Source organism: Trichoplax adhaerens, genomic scaffold (genome assembly GCF_000150275.1).
Source record: "Trichoplax adhaerens TRIADscaffold_1 genomic scaffold, whole genome shotgun sequence".
Classification (NCBI taxonomy): domain Eukaryota; kingdom Metazoa; phylum Placozoa; class Uniplacotomia; order Trichoplacea; family Trichoplacidae; genus Trichoplax; species Trichoplax adhaerens.
The window spans coordinates 6130978-6156721 of NW_002060943.1; the positions used below are offsets into that span (position 1 = coordinate 6130978).

At 32.0% G+C, this 25744-nt stretch overlaps 4 protein-coding genes across 4 annotated transcripts; 2 read left to right on the forward strand and 2 right to left on the reverse strand.

Moving 5' to 3' along the window:
• Window positions 1-895: 895 nt before the first annotated feature.
• Window positions 896-2611, forward strand: TRIADDRAFT_51954 (uncharacterized protein; the record flags this gene model as incomplete). Its single annotated transcript, XM_002107907.1, has 4 exons — window positions 896-961; window positions 1608-1946; window positions 2049-2204; window positions 2531-2611. 4 exons carry the CDS (start codon window positions 896-898, stop codon window positions 2609-2611), a joined length of 642 nt encoding a protein of 213 aa, XP_002107943.1.
• Window positions 2612-4416: 1805 nt separating this feature from the next.
• Window positions 4417-12870, reverse strand: TRIADDRAFT_51955 (uncharacterized protein; the record flags this gene model as incomplete). Its single annotated transcript, XM_002108684.1, has 20 exons — window positions 4417-4458; window positions 4712-4828; window positions 5179-5314; window positions 5472-5551; window positions 5649-5768; window positions 5872-6018; window positions 6387-6578; window positions 6932-7021; window positions 7157-7195; window positions 7871-7969; window positions 8058-8139; window positions 8514-9319; window positions 9428-9490; window positions 9620-9674; window positions 9825-9918; window positions 10006-10111; window positions 10209-10367; window positions 10608-10855; window positions 11571-11725; window positions 12827-12870. The coding sequence occupies 20 exons, from the start codon at window positions 12868-12870 to the stop codon at window positions 4417-4419; spliced, it is 2874 nt and encodes a 957-aa protein (XP_002108720.1).
• Window positions 12871-14612: 1742 nt separating this feature from the next.
• On the forward strand, window positions 14613-17298 carry TRIADDRAFT_51956 (uncharacterized protein; the record flags this gene model as incomplete). Its single annotated transcript, XM_002107908.1, has 10 exons — window positions 14613-14737; window positions 15266-15458; window positions 15695-15828; window positions 15966-16070; window positions 16169-16227; window positions 16310-16394; window positions 16531-16639; window positions 16734-16843; window positions 16946-17027; window positions 17236-17298. The coding sequence occupies 10 exons, from the start codon at window positions 14613-14615 to the stop codon at window positions 17296-17298; spliced, it is 1065 nt and encodes a 354-aa protein (XP_002107944.1).
• Window positions 17299-17663: 365 nt separating this feature from the next.
• TRIADDRAFT_51957 (uncharacterized protein) lies at window positions 17664-23864 on the reverse strand (the record flags this gene model as incomplete). The annotated part of the gene is made up of 24 exons (XM_002108685.1): window positions 17664-17693; window positions 17829-17936; window positions 18032-18123; window positions 18434-18515; window positions 18923-18987; window positions 19059-19104; window positions 19270-19296; window positions 19455-19622; window positions 19767-19814; window positions 19881-19975; window positions 20103-20230; window positions 20346-20391; window positions 20745-20846; window positions 20920-20973; window positions 21069-21081; window positions 21377-21567; window positions 21741-21832; window positions 21980-22028; window positions 22144-22227; window positions 22381-22563; window positions 22992-23118; window positions 23266-23328; window positions 23490-23575; window positions 23753-23864. 24 exons carry the CDS (start codon window positions 23862-23864, stop codon window positions 17664-17666), a joined length of 2091 nt encoding a protein of 696 aa, XP_002108721.1.
• Between the last annotated feature and the right edge of the window lie 1880 nt (window positions 23865-25744).

Below are 25744 nucleotides of genomic sequence, written 5' to 3' on the forward strand. Positions count from 1 at the left end.
AATCCGCTCTTAAATACGTTTATCCTTTGTGGATTTATTCTTCTGTACTGCTCGATCATAGTTTTAGGCCTGGATGGTCGACTTCTTGATGATAAAATAGTCGATGTGTTTTGCAAGGTATAGTGCATAATGGTTTATCGTAAAAGTAGGAATAAAGATTCAGTATTTATATGCAATTCTCCGTAATTAATGATCCTGACTTTAAACGAATACTTATCGAAAATATTACTATAATCACTGCCGTTTTTCGCAATCCTTTTCAAATTAAAACGATAACGATACTAAAGATAAATTTTCCTTTGAAAGATTACTCCTTGGTTGTTAGTATACGGTTTCTTACTCAGCTTTGGCACTCTTTTTTGCAAGATATACCGAGTTTATAGAGCATTTGCTCTTCTTAAGCCATGCAAAACGGTAACTAATGTTGGATACATACGTGTAAAATAGAAATTGATAACTTATAGACTTATACAAGTTTTCTTGTTGCCTTTACTTGCTTACTAGGGATTGAAAGACCCTCGTTTTAGATTGCTTATGATTGTATTATTTGCATTCAATACTATTATTTTGACATTATGGACTCTAATCGATTCGCCAACCCTGAAGAAAGTACTTTATGCCACAACAGTAAGAAAATATATCTGAGCCATTTAAATGCTGTACTTTTTCCTCTTAACATTGATAGCTCAGTAATATTCTAAACTTTGCACAATTTCTAGTCAGATATTAACAATTACTTACAAATAAGGCTAATCAATTAACTACATATAAATCGAAAGAGTGTCTACATCTATACTTACAAGATCTCAATAATACAGAATTATTAGTCTCCTACCGTTTTAACGTGAGTTAATCTTGTCAATCTGGAAAGCATAACGGAAATTCGAGATATAAAATGAGTTTGATCGGTAGCAAATTTGGCCATATATCCTATGCATTAAACAGTCCTTCATACTGGATAGTAAGAGGATATAAATTTAGTTTTACCTTAATTCATTATAAGATAATCTAGTTACCTTTTAGAAATAATTTATATAACATGTTCTAGATATTAGATAACAGTGAGAGATAAAGCAGCAAATATTATATTAACTCCTTACAAGTGCCAAATAATAAGAGAAATGACCGTCAATACATTCAGTTACACATTCAAGTACAATTTATATTTATGTTTTTGCACACTTCAGATTGGTTGCGTATCCAATTTCTAACAAATTTACAATAGTTACCACTTTTATTGTATTTGCTTACATTGTGAGAATAATTATTAAGAAGTTAGTAATTTTTAATTACAAATTATTTCGATTTCAAATGTAATACTGGTTTCGAAATATATTAAAACATCGCAGTATCATGGTACCATATAACTATAAATTCTCGTCTAAACTCTACAAACAAATATCCTTTAGCAAATCTACTTTCATCGATTTATCTAACTGATCAAGCTAGTTATCTTTAGCATAATACCTAAATTTATATCTACATTTCAGGTACCATCCGTCTTTTTAATAGTACTTCTACCTGATTAATTAAAGAATCTACATTTCATATAAGTTGCAACTTAAGACTAATTTTAAAATAATTTGATTTTTTGTAATTTTAACCAGATTATCAGCCCAGATTATCCTGATACCATTATAACACCAGCTAAAGATTTGTGTGTTTCGAAATACACGAACTTATGGGTTGCTATTTTAACTAGCAGCAATGGTTTGCTAATAATTCTGGCTGCTTTTCTGGCATATGAAACACGTCAAGTCAAAGTACAAGGCCTTAATGATAGCAAGTACATTGCCATATGCATGTATAATCTTGTTTTATTGAGTGGCATTGCTGTTCCCGTGGCTTTTGCCCTCCAACTTCATCAAGATTACCCCTACCTTGCGATTGCAAGTTTAATAATTTACTGCACATCATTATCGCTATGCTTATTTTTTATCATTCGTGTAAGTAAGATTTTACTTATATCTTCTAGCTAAAAATATTTAAAATATACTGCTATAATTATCTCTGTGTTACTCAACTGTGGGTATCTTTAAATCTTTCAGTTTAGAATTATCTGTAAATATCCGGTGGAAGAGAGACCTATTAAGGTCTTAAAAAAGGATACATCGCTTATTTTATCGACACAATGTGAATGCCAGTGCTCGTATACACAAAGTGAAGGCAAGCTCATAACTGCTCTAACCGTAAAGCTGCAAGAGGTACAGTAATATCAGATGTGAATCCTTAACCATTTTTAGACTAATGAGTATTATATTACTGTAGTCTAATAGAAGCATAGCTAATTATAGTAGCAGCAACTTGATGACTTTATTGCCAGTGTACTTAACTTTCTGTTTATATGACTTCTTCTATGCAGAAAAACGCCGAACTAGCAGCTTTGAAAAAAAATTTGCAATATTAAAAACTTTGGGAAAATTTTTTTAATCAGAATTCAACTTGCAAATAATGTTATCATACCGCCATAGGAATTTGCAAGCAATAGAGATAAACCTAAAATAACAATAATCTTATTCTACCGCTATAGGAATTTGCAAGCAATAGAGATAAACTTAAAATAACAATAACTAAATATCAGTTGTGGAATATAATGATTGACAAGCAGTAAATATACGAATTTTAAAGCTGGATGGAACTCTTATTCTCAAAGTAGAATTTTTATTTATTTACATTAACTTTTTCCAAATCTAACTGATTATACATATTCTGCTGTATAAGTTCGTGTTTACCTCATTTACAATTAGCTTGAAATTTGCCTTCAATTTAAGGTTCAATAATTTAAGCGAATTAATATATTACTTCCTTTATTATAAAAGGTCTTTAAGTGTTAGTAGTCATTAAAATTCGCATATGCATATCATCCATCTATAAAGAATTATTTAATAGTTACTAATTAAGCTATAATTTACTGTTAGAATTAAAGTGCATTTCACATAATGGATATGCCCCTATAAATAATTCTATGTTTTTCAATAATTATTAGCCGACCTAATGTAGTGCAAGACCTAGAAGTAGTGATTACAAAATATCGACTTTTACTTATTAAAGAGAACAATAATCCGTGTATTCAGATATATCCTATATTGTAAGCATTGATAGACTAAGAAAATGCGAATTCATAGTCTTATCATACGTAATAGATAGCTTATAATAAGCTCAATAAATTGTATAGTCTATATCGATGATGTACAAATAGAATGCTTAAAAACGATATCTCTATTGCAACGGATTCCTATCCTGCCTATTACAGCATGTAATAATGTGTTACCCTCCTAGCCACCGATTTAGATGCATTTATACATCAAACAAGAAAAAATTCGAATTTGAGTGAACTGATTGCTTTAATAGTTTTATAGCTTCATCTAGTGCTTCATGAAGCATATAGGCATATAAAACTCTTCAATCTTACGTTTACATCAGTTGATTGCAAGCGTTTTATAATCTATTGTGGCCTAAATTTATTTTTTCAAGATCTGTAGAATCGTGCCGTAAAATTAATTACCTAATATTTCTCAGAAACAGGATTTATATCCAGGTTACTGTAGCAATGTTGAAGTATATAAAAAGTTCTATAGTACTTCTCACACTTATTCACCTTATTTTAAAACAATGTGATGAAAAAAAATAGTAAATTTTTAACTCTTAAAACTAACAATTTCATAGTATAGCGTCAGATAATCTCAGCTTTAATACCGTATTAGGCTCCTATTATCAAATCATCAAAACAGCAATAGTAACTCAAACTTAATAAGTTCCAGAATAGGGAGCCAAAAAATGTCCATCTTCGGCTAAACCATACATTCCTAGCTCAGTTGTAAACACACGGTAAGTTTGTATTACAATTCAAAATAGGAAATTCAGTCGCCGAGATAGATTGTCATACAAACGAAGTACAAAACCGCGTTATTAGGTCAACTACAGTATATAATTGTACACAATTTACTGAAAATAATCTAATTCGTTTTTGATGATCAAACAGAATCTAATTTACTTCACGTGATCGACTCAAAAAGTCAATGTCTAAAGACACTTCGTAAAAAGCTGAAAACTAAATTCATGACATTCAAGTCATCCTTAACCTTACAAAACAAATTTTAAGAGCTTAACTACATCGCACATAATTTCATGATTGATACATCTAGATCGTTTTTCTTACAGAATTAAAACACTGTATGCGATACATGTAAGTTTAATAATATGACGGCAATACTAGCGCAGTTTATTACTTTTTGATAAAGTTGATTCGCATAATAACATTGCAAGATTCTTTAATCTTCTTAATTTCAAACATAAGTACTGTAGACTCTTTAGGCATCATTACTACTCTTAGATTGAAGTTTCGATTTATTTCTATGGTAACATTGATCACAAACGCGTTGTAATCCTCGGTAGCCCAAATGGGACAAGTGCATTTTATGCCGGGTGCACATCCTGCAAAAAACTTGTCCACATGACCTATGCATTTTCAAATTGGTCAAATCATTTATTTCATTACGTCGTTTTCAGAAAGTATATCAGTATTTGTATCAAAAGTGTTTACTAAACTTACCTGCAATGATGCTGCAGACCATTTTGTAGACGTACGAGTAGTAATAAATGTACAAATATGAAAAAGGTTGTGTTAGTAATTAGTTTTATATTTAACTTACATAAAGCTCTATCGATAGTTGCAAATGTTATAAGAAGATAATCAGTGCGTTTTTGATACCTTTCTCCTTATAGCAGTAAATCTTTGTTTACAGTCATAGCATTCAGTCGCTCGAACATCGGGAACCCATACAATACTATTAGATATATCTTCTTCGTCATCATTTACTACAGGTTCCTATCATTGGAGTAGTTAATGAATAGGCAAAGAACTAATCTTAATATTACTAGCTTGTAAAGATGATATTAAAGGAAACAGTTAACTACAACACTAGCGAATAACATATGAATTGTGTTAATAATATATACGTATACAGTACTTCTGGTTCTTCATTTTCAAGGACTTCTGATGAATTACGAAATGACGGTGATGCTTCACTGTAGCGTAAATAATAGTCGTCCCATAAATGTATCCTTTTCAAGCTGCAGCACGGTAGTATCACCTTACAGTAAATATTGGTAAGAGATTTTCCTTACAAACTTAGCTACATTTTTAATTATCATACGAGTGTATCGCATTTCTCACACCTCCGTTGTTCCAAGATATTTCACATTCAAAAAATTCTCTTGATCTGCTATGATATGTGCCCATAATGAAGGGGTATTTTCTTGTAGATTAGCCTCTTTTCTCTCTCTTTCACAGTTAAACATAAAATTTCCAAACCTACGGAATTTATAGGTAAGCAATGTTAGCATCAGTCTTAACTGTCTAATAAGGTACAATTTAAACTACTGTAGTCCATAATATTCAGCACTTTCAAATTAGCAATCTAAAGCAATGTTTCTACAACTATACCAATAGCATATAGGATATTATTTACCATCCGCTTCCAAAATAATCAGCAATTCGTAACAAGAAATCCGAGTTGAATTCGAATGCTCTCGGAAACTGCTGCAACATCTTTATTATAAGATTATAACAAAAAAATTTTAGCCAAAATTTTTAAACTAGAATTTAGATGAACTTTACAGTAATTGCTCAAAGATTCAAGCTTTACCTGCCAAGCACAGTCAAGAAATTGTAAAAACACAGGTGATCGCTGGTTGGTTAGAACAGGATTGTTAATTCTATCTCCAAATTTATGACCAAATGACAGCCATTCCTTTTCTATTAATACCTTAATAACCATAAGCCATACGTTACCGAGATTACAAGGCAACACATAAATGTGGAATTCTGTATATACCCTATACACTGTCAAGTGAAATGCTAAGACTTACTATAAATCCATCAATGGTTCTATAATAGCTATCTAACATTAATTGGGCCAAAGAAGTTAACTGAGCGGTTCTATCCCATCCATCGCTACAATGAACTAAAGCACATATATGTCTTTGACTAATCCGCTGTGCAATCATAGTCGCACCCTATATTGTAAAGAAAGAATTTTAATCTAAATCTCACGTTTTAATCAATTGCCAATCCGTTAGTAGCAGAGAAAGCATATTATTGGTGAAATGTTACCACATCAAGCAATATGTATAAACAAAGAAAGAGAACATTTATCAAAACATAGCAATATCTTTGGTACATCATAATACAGTACTGGAATAAGCTAAACACTGTACTATAATTAAGGTAATACGACACAGGATCTTCTCTGGCATGAGCCACATAGAGAAACAGAATAGTAGAGATTACTAGCAGACAATCGCTTATTAAGGTATTAAGTATTAATTATCGGCCGATATATCAGTACATTACAGAACTGATTCTTAATTGCGAGAACAATTACCTTTAATATACTCTTTAGATATTGTAGCCATTGGGTTGATTCTAGTTGTGATAACCATTTCTTATCCGTTGTAGATTCACATATGGCAAGTAACTTATCAAAGCTTTCGCGCATAGCATGGATGTTAGCGATGTTCAAGTAAATTAAGCGACATCCAATATAGCGATTGGTAATATCTTCAGTCCCTTTGCCCTATATCAAATAAAAGGCCCTTAAAAATTACTATTTACAATTTGATTTTGAGTTAATTATACTGTAGATGTTTAACTATCGTTCTAACCTTCAACTTATTACCACTAGCTGCCATTGCAGATCGTGCATCGAATATTACCAGTTCTTTCGAATTCGGATTACAAAGACGTGCTTCTTCAACTAACAGTTCATCGTCTACTGAATACTAACAAAGATGAATGAAAATGACCAGCAAATCTAAAGATCTCACATCCGAACTGAAATTACGGCGCTGTTATCGCCCATTTCTTTTACTCTACACTTATATCTGCATTATCCACGTCGCAACATAAACTGCTATCGAGACTATTTACCTTTCCCATTGGGCCTACACTTGGTTGAGCAGATCTCATAATAAAGCTGCCATGACTTGCGTCATACCAGCTTAAACAAGGTATCCGACCCTAAATTAAATAAAACACATAATATGCTAGATAAATCTAAATTATATATAAAGAAAACAATAAAATCGTTGAAATCTACATTTAATCTTCAGCCTATCATATATAAAATTATCAGAAGTATTTAGTACCACTTACTCTAGATCGAAACTGAGCACATCTTTTTATAACTTCATCCTAACGGCATTGTAAAATTTGTAAACATGGTGTAAATTTATGTAGTGAATATGCGTTCGAGGAAGAATCTCATAATACTTTTTTATAAGTTCAAGTCAACTAGATACATCTGATAAATATTTCATTAGATTACTTGTCTAATATTAATGACAAGCTAAGCTACGTAATGTAAATATTCTATATTTAATAAACATCAAGTATAATTATGCACGATATCAGTCAGTAAATAGTGAAGTTGTCATATAAGATCTGCGCCCCGTAATGTTATTTTGCCCTATCTACGCGAACTAGAAAGATAAATTTATTTAAGAATCTGAGAATGGTGTTGGTGCACCTAAGTTATTACAAGAAAAGCGACTTTATCTATATAAAATTTACGATATCTTTAGCGAAAAATCGAAATAACCCTCAAATGAAGGTATGTAATTGTTGCCTTGGAAGCTCTATCAATTGATGTCTACAATTACTATATATAAGACAATATTTTCTTCTTATTCGCAAAACTGATCAGCAAGAAGCCTTATTCGTAGTAATCGTTAGGAAAATGTTATCTAAGATATTATAAGTTAGCTGCGTAATGAAAAATTAGATTACTATGTGAGATTTATATACTGTGTGAAGTGATCGAAGGTACGCTAGATACCGTCATAATACATATTAATAGGCAATACATACCCCAACTGTTATTGGAACATAAATATGGGAAGGGTAAGTATCGCATAAGGAATAGTTGTAATTTAAAGCGCTTAACCACCATTTATTGCTAAGAAGTAGCTAAATAATGGGTAAATTAATAAAGGATTAACGGTTAGCTGCGTCCACCATTTCTATTGCTATGTCGAAATCACTATTCCAGACTTACTTTCTGCCGTTCAACTTCCTTCATGGTGTCATAACAGTTCCAATGGCTTAAAGTTAACTCTTTCTTTTTTAATTCATAATAACTGAAACATCATCATTATGAGAACATTCAGTTATTTATTTATATATACCGTGTTGGCTAACTATACTGATAGCAAGAAAAATGCACCCAATTCCAATTACTAACGATAGCAGCCTAATGAGAATTGTTGTACTCACCTTAGAAAGGATAGTGTAGGCGGCATGAAAATTGAATTGCTAATATGATAACACAATCGTTCATAAAGTACACAAAAGTAAAAGTGTTGAGCGCTAGTAAAGAGATTGCAAAAAGAAATTCGATATTGAATTAGGATTTTAATACCAATTTATGTATGCGGTAAAGAAAATACAATATAATTGAATTATTCTAACACTAAATACAGAAACTATAAATATAGAAAAAATATTAACAAACTTCGAAAATGTCCTTGAAGTAAATTCGTTGACTTTAGCATTAGCATACGCTAAGGCATCATTTGCTCGGTTGCGAATAATATCCATAAAGCCTGCCACTGAACGAGACTGCTTAACTGGTGCAGCTGTAGGGGCGTTACCTTTATTCGACCTAATTTGAACGAAATCTGAATTAAGATCCATCTTAACATTGAACTGGTCTGTTTCATGCTTTTTTGGATCAATAGTATTAGTTAATGGTGCGTTATCTTGGCAATCTCCATCATCACTTTCCTTAGATGTAAGGTCTTTACGGTCTCCATCAAGGTCCGATTCATCATTTGCGTTACTATGAATAACTTGGCAGGCCTCAGTGATAGAACTATCTTCAACAATTACCTCAGGTGCTGTTTTAGCTTGGCTATTAACCGGAACTTCTTTTTCATTTTCATTAACATCATTACTGATAATCGGTAAAGACTTACTGTTTTCCGATACCTCAAATGCAATGCCATCACTAGCATCATCACCTTGATCAATAGAATCTTGATGGTAATCATCAATTTTGTCGCCATCAATCGATTCCTCCTCATCACTTCCAGCTCTTGATTCATCACCATACCTAAGCTCATCATTTTCGCTAATGTCAAAATAAATACTGCTACTAGATCCCGATTTTGATAGGTTGGAAACGGCTAGATGATTTCGTTTCTTTTTCGATTTGCCACTTAAAAATGAAAATCTCACAGCCCGAAAATCAGCGCAACGGATATATAACGATTTAGCTTCTGAGTGAGCGATACTACCAGATAATGATCTCTCATAGACCTAGATAATTGACATAGGAATATCGATATTAAATAGTTTATAAATTGGTAAAATAATTTTATTATCTAAATATCTAAGCATACAGGTATCTAAAAGCTTATAACTGACCTTTTCGTCGTCTCCTTTTTCAACGGAAGTAATCATGTTAATTGGAATAAACATCGACAAATCCTTATAGGAATATATAACATTAATCAGCAGCTAATTTTCACTATACGCTATTTCCTCATTTGTTTTGCATAAATATCAGTGGGGTGCAGAAAATTATTGTAATTTATAGGCTATTCGTACAATACTTACTGTCCCTTCAGAAGATTTTTGAGATGCCGCTGCCGCTTGCCAAATAAAAATTAGCCTAAAATTATACGTACTATATTAAATAAATTGTTTCAATACAAGGGTAATATTACTAGATATGCCCTTCAAATTACCTTACAACTGAATGAAGCTTAGAAATTCGTAATATTAAATGCAATCTCTTACCAAATTGATTTAAAAATATTACCTAAAATTAGTCAAAAATAATTGACCAATTCCGCGTTGTTTAGCAACTTCAATTACAACGTTATTGAACATCATTTCTATCTGTTCAGCATCTCCTACAGTTGTAAAAGTACTAATTTACTTCGATTGAAAAATTTATAAGCAGGCGAAATATTCCATGAAAATAAAATTTAAGTCAATACCTGGAAAGTCAATAATGTTATCTCCACATAGAAACGGTAACTCGAACTGAGGAATTCTTTTGCAGATATTGTGTAATTCTTCATTTAGATACCAGTCTTCAACAGGCTATTCAGATAGGTATTCAAAGTAAATTTGATTAATACGGTAATATAAAATCATCAATCCCTTAATTATAACTGAGAATATTGCAATCTAGACGAACCTTCACATCAGTAATTGACAATTCCAGATGAATTTCGCCGCTTACAATATCTTTCGGATTTATTCGGCCCAAAGTAAACCATGCATTCAATGGCTTACTTGTTATAAATGCTAATGGAATCATTACTCGCCCCATAAAGTCATCATAATTTAAGCGATCCTGAGTACATTATTAAACAAGTAGATAAAAAAATAAGCTAATGCAACATATTTGATATCAAAGCAACAACCATACGTATCGAAACTAGTCGTACAGAAAATAAATTATTTTTAAAGATCGATCAATAGCAGATTTATTGAAATTTTTTACATAGTCGTCGATGGTTGAAGATATACGTATAAACTACTGTACAATGCTAGCATGAATAACATAATAAAAAATAAAATTTTTTAGCATTACCTTATCCCAAATATCCAGTTGAACATAGTGAACCATAAACGATGAGTTTTTATTACCAGACAGAGCTGTTTGATCTCGATCGATATGTGGTAAATGAACAATTTCAAATTTCATGGCTTGAAGCCATTTAGGATTTAAGGTGTTGCTTTCAGTTTTTGTTCTCTCCTCATTATTACCAACTGTTACGATGCAGTATGGATCTGCTTTCCCATTGGAGTCTTTTGGTTGTAGATTTCGACATTCAATAACTATAATAGAACCAACACGGTAAAATTAACTTCGAAAATTCTCAAAACCTACAGTAGTATCGCTATCCAATTGTATAGACTTCACATCATCATCGTAATATGCAGTATTAACCTACTATAACACTAGTATAAGCATTTTATTTGTAAGCCGATCAATAGTAATCTTATCTATTGTCACCGCTCTTACTTAGAATTTTGATAATTAATTTCAAAAGATATCATATAAAACTTAAAATAATCCTCAATTAAAAGAACATAGATCTTCACACCATTCCGCTAAGTTATAGTGAGAATAATTAGACACTGCTATCTCGTAAATTAATCAGCCACAGCTAAGCGTGCGACACTAACGCTATGACCATCTGTTTGGCCAATATGGCAATAATATATATGAAGTATAAGTTTGTAATCCTGGAGGCTGTTAATATCAATCGTAACTGTAGAGAAGAAAATGTCAAACTGATCTTAGTACAGAATGATAACTGAAGGCCTAATCCTAACTATACATTTGTTGATGTCACTAAATTAGTAGAGTATAAGTTCGTAATGAGTAATGTAGTCATTCTCTAAATTATATGTAAAGATACAACAGAACTATGGCTAGATAATAACTGCTATTCCTGTTAGAAAATAGTAAAAAATGACCATTACGAGTCATCTTAACAATACCAAGCGTTAATATATTAGTATAGCTATATATCCTGGTTATTTTTACCATTCACTGTTAGCATGGACGCATTGCTGCCAGATCTCTTGGTAAATGCCAACAGACCGCTTTGGAGATCAGAACAATCTTCAGTTGCAGATACTTTTCGAGGAGATGGCTTACGTTTAACACCTTTCATATCTAGACCAATGCTACTTATGTTTCTAAAGCATTACAGTAAAAGAATTATTAATTATCAATATCTGGTAGCCATTGTCTAACTGTAGCGGACGGTAGTATTAAATTAATTATCTTCAATCAGTTGATTTCACGAAAATGATTTTTAAGGATTGAAGCATGAATTTTATAGCGACAAATGAGAAATGCTTGAAGTTATACCTACGGGTAAGTACGTAAAAGAGAATGATACCGTAAATAAATCTTGTTAAATGTAAATTAATTTTCATGAATGGGGTATTGTGCGTACAATACAGTATAAAGTACAGACGTATTTTGTACAGTATATTCGGCATTTGCACACTATACATGAATTCTATATCGTACCGTATCATGACTTTCTGCTTACGAACGTTGCTATTAATATCCGGTAGACATTCGACAGATAGGGCATATACCAGATAGACTTAGTTAAGGTTAGAGCTAGTATTAGTGCTAGGGTTAGAGCTAGAGTTAGGGTTCGTGCTACGGTTAGAGCTGGAGTTAGGGTTAAATACGAACTTCAAGAATGCATTTTATTATTTGGCTTTAGAGAAATTTGTAATCAATTACTATAATTTTGTATTGTTTACAATTAAATTTTGTATCCTATACGTATTTAATTACCTAGATTGTTATTTATTATTAAGAAAGCTACTGATTACTGCAATCTGTCACATTCAAGAATCTAAATTACCATAAATACAGTAACTAGTATTAAGGTACTGAGGTTTCACTTATTATATGGGTAGTATAATTGGGGTGGTGCAATTATTCTCTTATATTGTGCCATAGTATATGAATTTAAATGTAATACAGCTTTATATCCACCTAATGGGAAAACTGCTACATGCAGGACCCTATCAGACATCTTCAGTATAATATAGATCAGCATGGCTGTCTAATGAATTCGAAATTAACGTACTGTACAATGTACATTATAGTCTGTAATACAGCTAATATTGTCAAGACAATAATCGGAATGACCGGTTGTATAATATTATATTATGAAACGTTTCACATAAGTAAATGAATGACTTTGATAGCCTAATAATAGGAATGCAGATGATTTCAACTATCTATTTATATATCATTTTACGTATACTTACAGAGCTTTACCCAAAGCAGCGTGAATATTCTTCTTTGAAGCCATTCCGTATGTGACAATCTGTTAACAGAGTCACATGATATTAAATACGAGTACTGTTATATAAAATGCGAATCTCCAGTAATTTAATTATGTTCATCACTACGTCGTAGCACTCAGGTTAAATATCTCAATCATGCTTAAAGTATGAAAATATCAATTCATTGAAACTGTTCTGTAATCTTAGAATTATGACTGTACTGTACATTCGTAAACATGAGAGATATAAATTGTGTAAACTTATCCATTTGATACCGTTGCATCAATAAATTCGCTCTCTCCTGGGGATAATCAAAAGTATTCAAGGTCATAAATAAATTTTATGCAAAGAAAGCGATAAAGTGATTCATAGTAAAGCCTATGATAGAAGTCGTATTTACATATTCATACCGTGATTAATGGAATTAACCAATTAACAGTAAATATTCTAAGTCTGCAGATATTGTAATATAACAATCCACAAATAGTGACCCTGAGAGATTCAACGATCTCCTCTATAATATCCTATGTGCTGTATAGCTCAAGAACATGACTTCCGTTCAAGAATAGTACAGGTATGTGGTAAGTAAAACAAAACATACGTATTGCGCATAATTTGATCTTCGATCAAAGGATGGATCAAAATTATTCATGTAACAACATTTTCGAACCATTTAGACTATTACGTTAATGAAACTTTCTGCAGTCATTTTAACCATTGTTGGATGAAATATATCATTATTAAATGAGACAAGTTAGACAAGTCAAAGATCAAATGCATAACAAGATAACGTTTAGGTCTAGGTGTAGCTCTAATCGTGGATATTAATGTTGTAAAAGAGAAATTAAATGCTACATCATGAATGATTCCCTTGTAGTTCCGGCGATAGCTGGTGAAAATGCATACGTATGCAACGTGCCTGTCAGGCTGCGACTGTACATTTACTTTTTCGAGCATGCACTTGTTGCATAGCTAATTGTATAAATGCAGCTATCGATAGCAAACTGCTGCTTTGTAAACAAACATGGAGCCTACCTGCTCGAAGCCCACGAATTATCTGGTATATGGCTAGAAATGCCTGAGCTAACCATCCAATGGTTATTCAATGAAAGATGAAACTTTCTGACTCAAGCAGGAACTTCTCAAGTCCCTCATTGCATCGTGTCACTTTTACCGTATTACAGTAATAAGAAAGCATCAAAACAACAAATCTTGATGAATAAATAAAGAACTCTCCAAACCTATTGAATTTACCGATTATATTATACTGCACTAATCCTATTGAATTTACCGATTATACTGTATTATACTGTACTTTAGCTCCTAGTACTGTACCGTACTTGGACAGTTAGCGGTCAGTTAGCGGTCAGCCTTATCCCACTGGTTTAAAATGTGTCATTTACTATGCAAATTGCCAAATGCCATGCTGTATGGACTGAGTCTGTGCAGTATCGAGTAGTATAGTGTTTCTTTTTACATTTTAGAGCTTGATAGTTTTGTATGTAGGGAAAGTGCAATCATGACGACGTAAATATTCAAGCCGTACAGCACACACACACGACACCGGATTTAGCTGAATGAACAAGCTAAGAGCGGAGTAAGCAGGATGCTACAGTAGATTTACAGAAACCAAGGTTGATTTCCTGGCACAAATTTGGTCATAATTTTATGTTCATTACTTCTAATACACGCCAGCGGCAATATTACCCTTTAGGTAGCAATATAGAAGGAGTTGTGAGATATAAGTTACTATCATTGTACTCGCGCTATGGCGGAAACCAATGATGCTTTAGTCGCTGTAGGCAAGGAAAATGTTCTTAACTACTGTAAACAAGTTATTGGAGGTATTTGGGAAAAAGCTGATTTAACTAACGTACAATTTGAGACGGTCAGGTAAGCATATACAATTATACAATAAATAAGAGTGACTAAAATGAAAGCATATGCACTGTGTAATATAGATAACAGCCATGCTATTTTGAATTAGTTGTAACCATTAAAGAAACAGTTCATTCCCACCCTATAATTCAGCAGACAATACCATACAGTATAGCAATGAATTAACCGATGTACAATACCAAGTTGCTAAGATAGCGGTTTGTGATAATTTTGAATGCCTTTAAATCTATACAGTATTTGCAAAATTAATTCTGCTAAGCATGTAACTTAAACTTGTATATGCTTCGATAAACTGAGTGATACAGTCGGAACTCAAACTCATTGAATCCTCTAGAAGATTACACTATATGAAGACGCAGAATATTATATTCGTATTCATAGTACCATTATGGTACTGTATTGGATTGTCATTCAAACTTTGTACACCCGGTAAACACAAAAAAACTTCCAATAACTTGACTGTTTGAAAATTAAATCACTTTACTGTAGTGGAGGACTATCAAATTATCTCTACGTGTGCAGACTATCAGAAAATTTGCAATCGACCAATAATAATGAACCTGAAAAGGTACTGATTAGAGTCTATGGAGAAACAGCCGCCAAGGGCCAACTTTTACTGCAAGAGTCAGTAATAGTTTCGTTACTGGGTGAAATAAAACTAGCTCCGAAGATATATGGATTCTTTCCTGGTGGTCGATTTGAAGAATTTCTTAATGTAACGACAAGACTTAAATTTGTAAATTTTTTAACTTAGTAATGTCAGTATGGGATGCATAACACATGCCACAGTGTATTTGCCGCAAACCCATGTATTTTACAATATATTTGTACATTGTGTTAACTTGCTTGAATGGAATCATTTCAGGTTCATTTTTAGTTTACTGTATGACATTATATTATGTATACTCACATAATCTTGTTGCTCATCAATAATACTTACCTGTAATAAAGGGAAGAACGTTAAAGACTAGCGAACTACAACTTCAGAATGTTTCAGAGAAAATGGCGGTCTGTTTCGCAAATTTGCATCAGGCATGCATGCCAATTTCTAAGAAACCAACCTGGTCCTCTGATTTTATAGACCGGTATGACGGAAAATAATTTGTTTACTATAATGACGTACCAGGCAAAGCATGATACCCTAATACCGTTTAAATATCATATTTAAATCGTATTTTACTTGTTCCAAATATAATTTGACATTAAATTGTGTCCATTTTAGTCTATTTGATTCTGCAACTACCATAACATTTAATGACAAAAATAAACAAGCTAGATATGAAGAAATTTTATCCTATGACCTTGCTGCCCGGAGAGACGAAATTCGGTTAGGATTTTATTACTTTATGAATTTGAATGTGTAAAATTATCCTGTTTGTAGACAGCTCGTTCTGATCATATATTGATCATACTCTTACATTTTAGGGATATTCTACAAGCGTGCAATTCGGAGGCATGCTTCTGCCATAATGACCTGCAAGAAAGTGTGTATAGTATAATTATGGTCTCTGATATTAAAGGCTAAAATCTAAGAATGATTTGAATCAAATACATATTTTCTAATAGATAATATCATCGTGTGTGGAGATCCAACATCAGCTGATGCTTCGTTTCATTGCATAGACTTTGAATATGGCGGCTATAACTACAGGTGCTAGTCAACCTACATTTTCCATAATAAATCAAAAAATAATCTTGTTCAATAAAGTGTAAGCTATAAGATTCAAAATTTACTAATTTGAAACTATGTATGACTTAAAACACTACTTTATTCTGAATTAATTCAGTGCTTTCGATCTTGCAAATTACTTTTGCGAATGGTGCTACGATTACAATTGCGATAAGCCTCCTTACTTCACATATTGCTTGGACGACTATCCTTCAGACAAGCAACAGGTAGGAGATTGTGGCTTTATCCCAGCTTCTGTAAACCAATTTCCTATTAAAATTATATCAGATACCCTTACATGGTACTATTGCATTTCTTTAGATACATTTTCTTTCATGCTACCTAAAAAAGCAATATCAGTTAAAGAAAGTTCTAGTAGACGAAAAGACCCTATCTTCGGAGCTAAGAAAATTACAATTGGAAGTTAACAGGTTAACAAGATCTCGATCTTGGTTCTAGAATATTCTTGTATTATTCATTTCAAATACGAAATCTTTCATATAATAATTGAAAAATGCAATTGATCTTACTAGGTTAGCCCTAGCTTCTCATCTTCTTTGGACTATCTGGGCCTGTGTTCAAGCAAAAATGTCAAACATAGAGTTTGGATATTTGGTAAGTGTGACGGTCTTGCGGTCGACCAGACGATTGTAGCTATTTTTGTAATTTTTTACTATTGTCGCTGCTTGAAATAAATTGAATGAATCGTTGCTTGTGTGCGTCATCACTAATAACTTTTACATGATTCTAGCTATAAATGGTGATCAACAAACATCAATATTTATATTATAAATATATTTTATTGTTGGTTGCAAATATATAGGAATATTCTCTTGCCCGTTTAAAGGGTTATATGAGACAGAAAAATAGACCAAATCTGTGGTAACGGAATTACAATAACTTTAATCTATGGGCTCGTTTATTTAGAGGAAGACATTTGAAGTCTCAAGTTCTAATTTCATGGATAGTTCGGCTATAAAATTATGACTATAGGCGATCTTATGATTGAATACTAACTATAAATAACATCAATTGCGCTCTCACAATAGATTTTTAATCAGTGTTTCTAATAATGCTCTAAAATAACATTCATAACTGTTAACGGATTTTAAATTGTTGTAATAACTAATTAATATCTTTTATATGTTACGTATGAATTTAATTTTTTGTTAATGACTTATAGCGATCACCTTTCATAAATAGAAACTAACAAATCTTTTCAGTCATTACTATTTACCATTCTAAAATTTTTTATCTGCTTTTACAACAAAGTGCATCTTTCTGTATATATTTTTAAAGGGACAGATGGTTATTACAAACAATCGGTGGAAATTATTCTTATTTCAAAGGGTTCGAGTGCGATAATAAAGTTTTTATTGAGTTACTGTAATCGTCTTTAAGGTATTGCAAATATACTTTCAAGCTTGCTTCGTCGAGCTTGCTGTTATGAGCCGTTTGTATTAAAAGAGCACCCAATCTAAAGGTAGCTTTTTCCTCGTAGCTTTTTCTATCGATCTTATCACACTGAAATGAAATAAAAAGAAAAATAGCCATGTAATATTTTTGTGTAATTTTTCTGCCACTATTTCTGCGAGACGTGTTATTCTACAATTGCTTACCTTCTCCTTTTTATCTGCTAATACTTTGCATATTTCTCTTGCCCTATTTACTACTTTCGGTGGCAGTGATGATAACTCTGCCAAGTTAATACCTGCTCGAATTAACAATAATAATTATATTATAAATCAATATCTGATCAGAATGTATAAATATCATGCATTTAGTTTGTCTATAATATGATAATAATTTATAACGAAATCAATTATAAATTCTTTGATCAAATTCGATTACACCCAGGATGATATAAACCTATTCCAGAACACGCATCAAATCACAAGCATACAAAAAGAATGTATGTCTAATACGATATTGTACTGTAAATCTGACATCATAGACATGTTCTTTCTAAGTATTTAGCGCAGTATTACATCTTGGTACAGCTGCTGAGTAAAAAGTCTTACCGTAATATTTTTCTACGGTTCTATCGGGGGCTAAAATATGAGTATATTGCAACTTATAAGCATTGAGATTGTCCTTTATATGCTATCAAACAATTCATAGAATTTAAGAATTGTTTTGATCCCTTTAGCATAATATGAATTTAGAAACAAAAGGCACCAATTTAATAGATTCATTTATTTATAAAGGTCACCTGTACTTCTAAATGATAGCTGGAAGGCATCCAAGTTGTTTCATTAGTGGTGCAATAAACATATCTTAAAATTATAAGTCACATTGATCCGAGCACGAACAAATAGATTAAAGCATTACTTATCAACATTTGGATAGAGATCTTCTAATTGACAGATTTCAAGGAAATGTGTTGATGTAACTGTAAATGCCTGTCGCGAAATACTAATAATTAAATTACAGAAGCAAAAAAATAGGCTGATAGCTTCAAACTGCAGGTATTACTGTTTCGAGTTCATAAATCTATAAGAATTACTAACCTTTAATTGAAGGAAATATTCACATATTGCAAAACAAATGCCAATGCCATCCTCTGAAGCAGTTCCTTGACAAGAAATTTTTTAGTACTTTGATGTGATCATTTTATCAGTATGACCGGTGAAACTTAAATCATACCTTTACCAAGTTCATCAATTATAATAAGAGAGTGATTTGTAGCATTCTAGATGTAATTGAATGCATATTTAACAACATGAATACATATGTACGCGTATATAATGAAAGTATTTACAACTTCTATATCCTTTAACCCATGGTGATTGAAGTAATAACTGATAATAAAAATAACATAAAATTTTAAAAGATATAGCGCAAATATGTGATTCACCTGCATGATGTAATTTACTTCCTTCATCTATATAAATATTGAAGATATCAAAATACAGTACATTTTGGAAACATTACACAACTTACATATCATACCGTACTCTCCAAAATCACAATACAAATATTAAGGTACTCATTATCAAGGCTAGTATAAGTTTAGATGATTTAGAATGCATTGCATTCTACCTCTGCTGTAAAGGATGAACAATTCTCCTCCATACTACCGTCAACGGCAATTTTTGTAAAGATTTGATCAACTATGCGAAAAGTTGCACACGTAGCAGGAACATAAGCTCCTATTTGTGCCATAACTTGTAGAAGAGCCATTTGCTTTAGATAGACTGTTTTACCACTCTTCGGTCGTAGAAACATCGTTATTGATTTCAATAGTAACGATGATGTTTACAGAACGTAGAAAAATTGTGTACTGGTAGTATTGTAACAAGTGTCTTACAAATGAAATTACTAAGAAAATTTAGCATATAAAACTTTGCTTACCATATTTGGTCCAGTAATTATAGCGAAATTATTTTCGTGAGACATATACTAGAAAATGAATAACTACCGTTTAAGTAGGATACCAGTCATTAAGCATCTTCGTCATATTCTTACTATGTCATTGGCTACAGGTGGCACTACGGAAATAACATCTAGAATCGGGTGGCGACCATCTTTGATCGCAGTGGTATCGGAAAATGTCGGCCGAACTATTTAGGATCAAATTGTAGCTCTTAGGGAACAGAACTAAGGATTGTTCTTTATTGGAATGGTAAGTTATTACAATGATAAAACAGTTACGCGAGTAAATTTTGGTTTATTCAGTCTTATTCTAACCGTTTCGACCATTTATAGCAGCAGAATAACCAAGGCATAAAAGGAAGTCGAGCATAGCTATATTTTCGCTGAGATTATAAAGACTACTAACGTAGCTTTTCAAATTTGTGTAAAGTTGTGCTACGGAACTAATTTGACAAAAATTCGCATAAAATTTTAAGCACTATTCACAGTAAATGAAGTAATTTACTGTGATCAAAATAATCTTGTACAATGGATCATCAGGTACTATTCGCTGCTTACATGTTAGATAAAATGTAGATATCTTTTAACGTTTCATTGAGTCTTTCTATTAAAAAGAATAAGTAGAGTATATAGATCTGAAAAAGATGTTCATGGTGTACTCATAAAAACGTAAGTAGACAGCACATTTAGGTCTATCTAAGTAAGCAGTTATCCTATCTTCATAAAGTTGAAAAGCATCTGACCGTTCATGTTTATCTAAAGGCAGCAGTTACAGAATTAGTAAAGCAGAAAAATTTTACATTAACATAATTATGAACACTAACATGATTAAAGGATCAAAGCAATGAAGATAACAGTCATAAATCAATATGGATTACGTAAGTACCAATTTTAAAGTTGAAAAAAAGTAAGTCTTCTTTTTCCTTGTAATTTTAATAAATTCACTGGAAATTTCACCAGGCGATAAATCACTCTCTAATTGTAAATGGAAACCTCTGCCTTTATTATACACAATTTCTACGGGAATATTATACTTTTCATGGAGGAAATTTTTTAGTGCTAAAAAAGAAATTTTATTGCATTTTTCTAGTAATTGCTTTTTATCACTAAACAAATCAATGAAGAAACTTACAAGCCAAATCATCAATACTTTCCTCATAAACTTTACGAATTACATTTAAATGTCCTATTATGATATTAAAAATAAAAAAAGCGGTCAATAACGATCGAATAGAAAATATTTAATTTTATTTGATTTCTTGATAAGGCTAAATGATTTACCATTAATTTCTGGCTACAGGTATAAAGAGAGCAGCTATTAATTTAGTATCATAATAAAAGCTCCAAAACGAAAACAAGTATTTAATTCAATATCCAAACTATTTATGATAATAAGATCTTACTCTCACTGCAAAACAAATCTGTGCCCTAAAATTTAAAGTTCCCTTTTCTAATGTTGCGTTCTCGTCTATAACTTTGTTAATTTCGTTGATCATAGTTTGGAAGTGACAATCATCTAAAGACTAAAATTACCCATGGCCTATCAATACTGAAGAATTGTGATACATTGAGTATATTTGGCTTACTACCTGATAAATACTTTGCAACAGCGTAGATTTAACTCCATGTAGTCTAACAATTAAGGATTTAACAGCTTCCAATGAATTTCTTAAACGAATAATGTCTGCAATTCTAGCTTCAGCATTTTTGAAACTCTCAATTTTCGGTATTTGCACGCAAGCTCGCAGCATATTGCTAATATCACAAAACTTGTCTATAGCTATTAAAAATTTAATGATAGCTTTATCAATTTATACTGTACAGCAGTAATAATTAATTAATACAAAGACGGTAAACATCTTAATGCTATGTGTGGTACGGTACCCCACCCATTGGTAAAGATTTCAATCAAACGATACCGTATTACATTTTTAAATTATGGTATAGAATTACCTGATCTCAATGGACCATAAATTTCCTGTATATATGCATGATTTTGATTGTAAGAAATCAGAGTAAAAATTTCGGCAGTAACAAATACCACCCTTAATCGATATCTTTAAATACGCTTATATGTATACCGGTACCTGTTTCATGGCCAATTCTAGAAAGATACCAGGTACAAATATCAGTAAAAATGGCCCGATTGTATGGTTATGATACAAACTAAGATTTGGGAATAATACATATACATTGTACAACCTTCAACACTATCGAGTCTTTCTTCCAATTTTTTCTTATCTATATAAGATAAAAAGAGAAAACTATACTTTAATTTGATTATTAACTCAAACTTTAAAAACCTAATTATTTATGCTTTATATTATAAGCACATGTTTCGAAGGGTTTATCTTACCGCTACACGGTTGGAGAATACTAGATCTTAGGAGTCGAGCTAACAAAGAATAGATAACTGGTGAGATTATATGTGACCATAAGTCTGCATGAAAGCGATTTAATGCACCTTATAGCAGTATTAATATTGATATATTCTTTAAAATTTAATTAAACTAACAATATCAGTTAACTAGATAGATATTCGCCTGTGGCTCGAATGAGATTTACTATTTTGTGGCCTTACTACATGGCTTACCTCCCACCTTCGTTCTTGTATGATCTAAAACCCTAAATAAGCAATCTTTACTTGATCTACTGGTTACATTATAAATAAGCTCCAAATTCCTAACGGAATTAGCGTCAATTGTTGTGACAGCATAACCTCTGGAGTACTCAGTTTTAAGCGATGATGGCGCATAACAAAAATCTTGCTTAAATTCTATATATTTCAGGAGAGCCTTAATATACAAACAATATATATTTTACGAGTTAAGCCTTAATTAGAGTAAAAAATACATTTAATGATCAATAAAACATAATTATCTGCCACAGACTGCCTCTTACAGATACTGCTGACAAACAGAAATTCCTGAAAGAAAAGGAAAATAGTTACAGTGCACGGTAACGATGAACGAACAGCTACAAGAATTGTAAGGAATGATTTCTGTAATATATGATACGGTACTTGGATAAAATTTCTTCTGCATTGGCTGCTTGGTATTCAGGCAAGCAAACATTCATTAATAACCGATAGCCTAAAGGGGAATCATATTATTTTGTACTGGTGAGATTACCACGACTCCAAATTTTTGAAGATAGTATCAGTAGTAGTATGTAACTCTAGCAGGAAATATCATTTCAGTTCACCTTCCTTCCAATTATAATATTTTTGAGGAAATGATAGTATCTCAATATTAGGAAAGCGCTGTCTTAAAACCGCTTGCAATTTCGATTTTTTGAGGTTTTTTTCGTTGATCTCTTTCGGTATCAATATCTGTAATATTCGATGCCAATAGATATGCTCAAATAACATACATCGTTGTATTATTATTTATAGTTTATTTATCACTAGTCATGAAGTCATTCGTAGAGCGGCGCTACCTTTATTAAATCAATTTTGCGTTAGTTGTTACTGTATTACCTGCATTGGATCCAGAATTTGCAGTTCAGTGATGGTTTTTATATATTTTTGACGATCTGTATACTTTTCGAGTAAAAATATAGCAGATTGAAGTATATTTTTGTGAATTAAATAAAGCTCCTAAATGATAGCCTCACAATATGAATTCATGCTATTGAGCTATAAATGTTTCTTACACAAATTAGGCCATTAAATCCATGCGAAACAAGTAGTATTTATTATACCTGCAACAGTACTAATTCAGGATGTTTCAAGTCGATACTAGCGATTCCAATCTCATAACCATTCAAAGTATTCCCTTCTGTAATTGCTGTTATTGAAATTATGCAATCATGGCCATACCGATTGATCTCATGTTAGATAGTGATTTCTTGTAGATCAAGTAGATTATAACAAGCGCAACTGACACTATACCCTAGTGGCCATTAAACGTCAAGCTATTTAGTAAAAGAACTAATAACATCTGCTAACGAAACCTGGTACCTACCGGTAACCACTTGTGTGATAGCTGTTTGTTGATTTACTGTGCTTTGACAGGAATATGACGTCTGCCGTTTAAGGATGGAATTGGCCTTTGGTGTAGTAAATGGCGTTGCCATGGCTGAATGACTAACATTTTCAGGCAAGACTGATAACGGAGTACTATTTATATCCGTGGTTGAAGTTTGATCGTACAAAAATATTACACATGCATTAAATTTAGCTAGGTTTTAAGAGCTCATATTTGTAAATCAGAAGCTTGTATTGAAATCGTAGCTATTTTGGAACGTACTGTTGTATGAAAGATATAAATGAGCTATTTATTACATAGTAAAATACTACTGTTTACTATTGCCACCCGCTTGTATCCTTACATTTTGGAAATTTCCTGATCGATTAGTTTATTAGAGCATTTACTTTTCTTTATAGCGTTTGATTTTGGCATGATTGAAGATTTGGAGCTCAAAAAATCTGTACGAAAATATCTTCTAGCTAATGTTTGAATGAAAGTTCAAGCTGATGTCAATTACGAATGAAGTGAAATGATATATTCTAAATTACAATTGTACAAGAACTAGAAAACATGTGATGCAGTTTATAATTGTTTGATGTTACATTCTGGTTATTATAGCTACTATGTTTTAGCTTTCTATTAAAAAGAATGTAACTACTTCTTTATAGTCTTGTATTCGTTACTATCGTAGAGGTAATGCTAAGCAAGCTACAGAATGCATTTATCCATATTACAAAGCTAGTATTATTTTATACAGAATCAAGTTCAGCATATGTTTGAGTTATCGTACTTACACAAGTATTCATCTCATTTTGGGTCATGCATATATAGTACGCAATAAGTACTTATCAAGAGTAGTTTATGTCATATTTAGACTGATTTATTTATTTTATGCTTAATTTAATTGATAACTGTTTTCATTTGTATATATAACTATCTTATTCTATGAAGATTCAACTCACTATAGACGTCATGAGCGCCCGATATACATATAGTCCAAGCCTACAGTATACCCCTATCATACAGTTACAAATACCGTACTCCCTTATAAATTAATAGGGAATCTCTAACACAGTTGTAGTTTGATACTACGTATACTCGTATTTTCAAATAATTTATACTAGATAAGAGTACTTATCCTATTAGGTGAGAACTTCAATGGCCATAGGCAAAAAAATAAGTATTTTATCAGAATTTAAACCTAAGTATATAGGTAAATCACATGCATTCCTTGGTACTACTCCGGTTTAATAATGATTAAGCGATTACATTATGTATCATTGCATTTTCTTTAAAATTTTATCTGTGGACCCATATTCACTGTAGATTTAATTTACGGTGAAGAAAATTCCAATGCAAAAACAATTTCTAACCGTATACAATCCATTAGATAGCTTGATACTAGTCCACAATTTAATAATTAGAATAACATGCTGTAGCTCCTCTAATTAAATTCAATTCTTCCAATGTACTTACAGTTACCGTGAGCCTCCATTGCTGGCGTATTTATTCCTAGAAAAAAAATGTCAGCTTTGCAATTTCGACAAGAACGTACTGTATACCAATTTTTTTCACAGAAAATGATATAGACAGCATACATATCGGGCTTAAGAAGTTGACAACTTGACTTGAGAATCACTGCAACGTGTGAAGAATAATAGAATAATGGATATCTATTGTCATTTCTTATCATCATTGAGTCAGTCACCCGAGTAAAAACGTACTTTTCGCGTCCTACTAACCAATCACAATCCAATTTTGAGGTATATCTCAAGTAGGTATCGCTGCATGTGTGTCAACCGCATCGAGCGATTCATCTATCTACAATTGTCTACGTAAACAGTCAGTTTTTAGTCTATTGTTGATCATTATTTTAAGGATTAATACGTATGAAGCATCCCATGCGGTCAAAGTACAAATGTCGCTTGCTCTTGCTAAAGTTTATAGCAATACTTTTGAAGGGTAATCTAGGCGATGCCTTGCTCA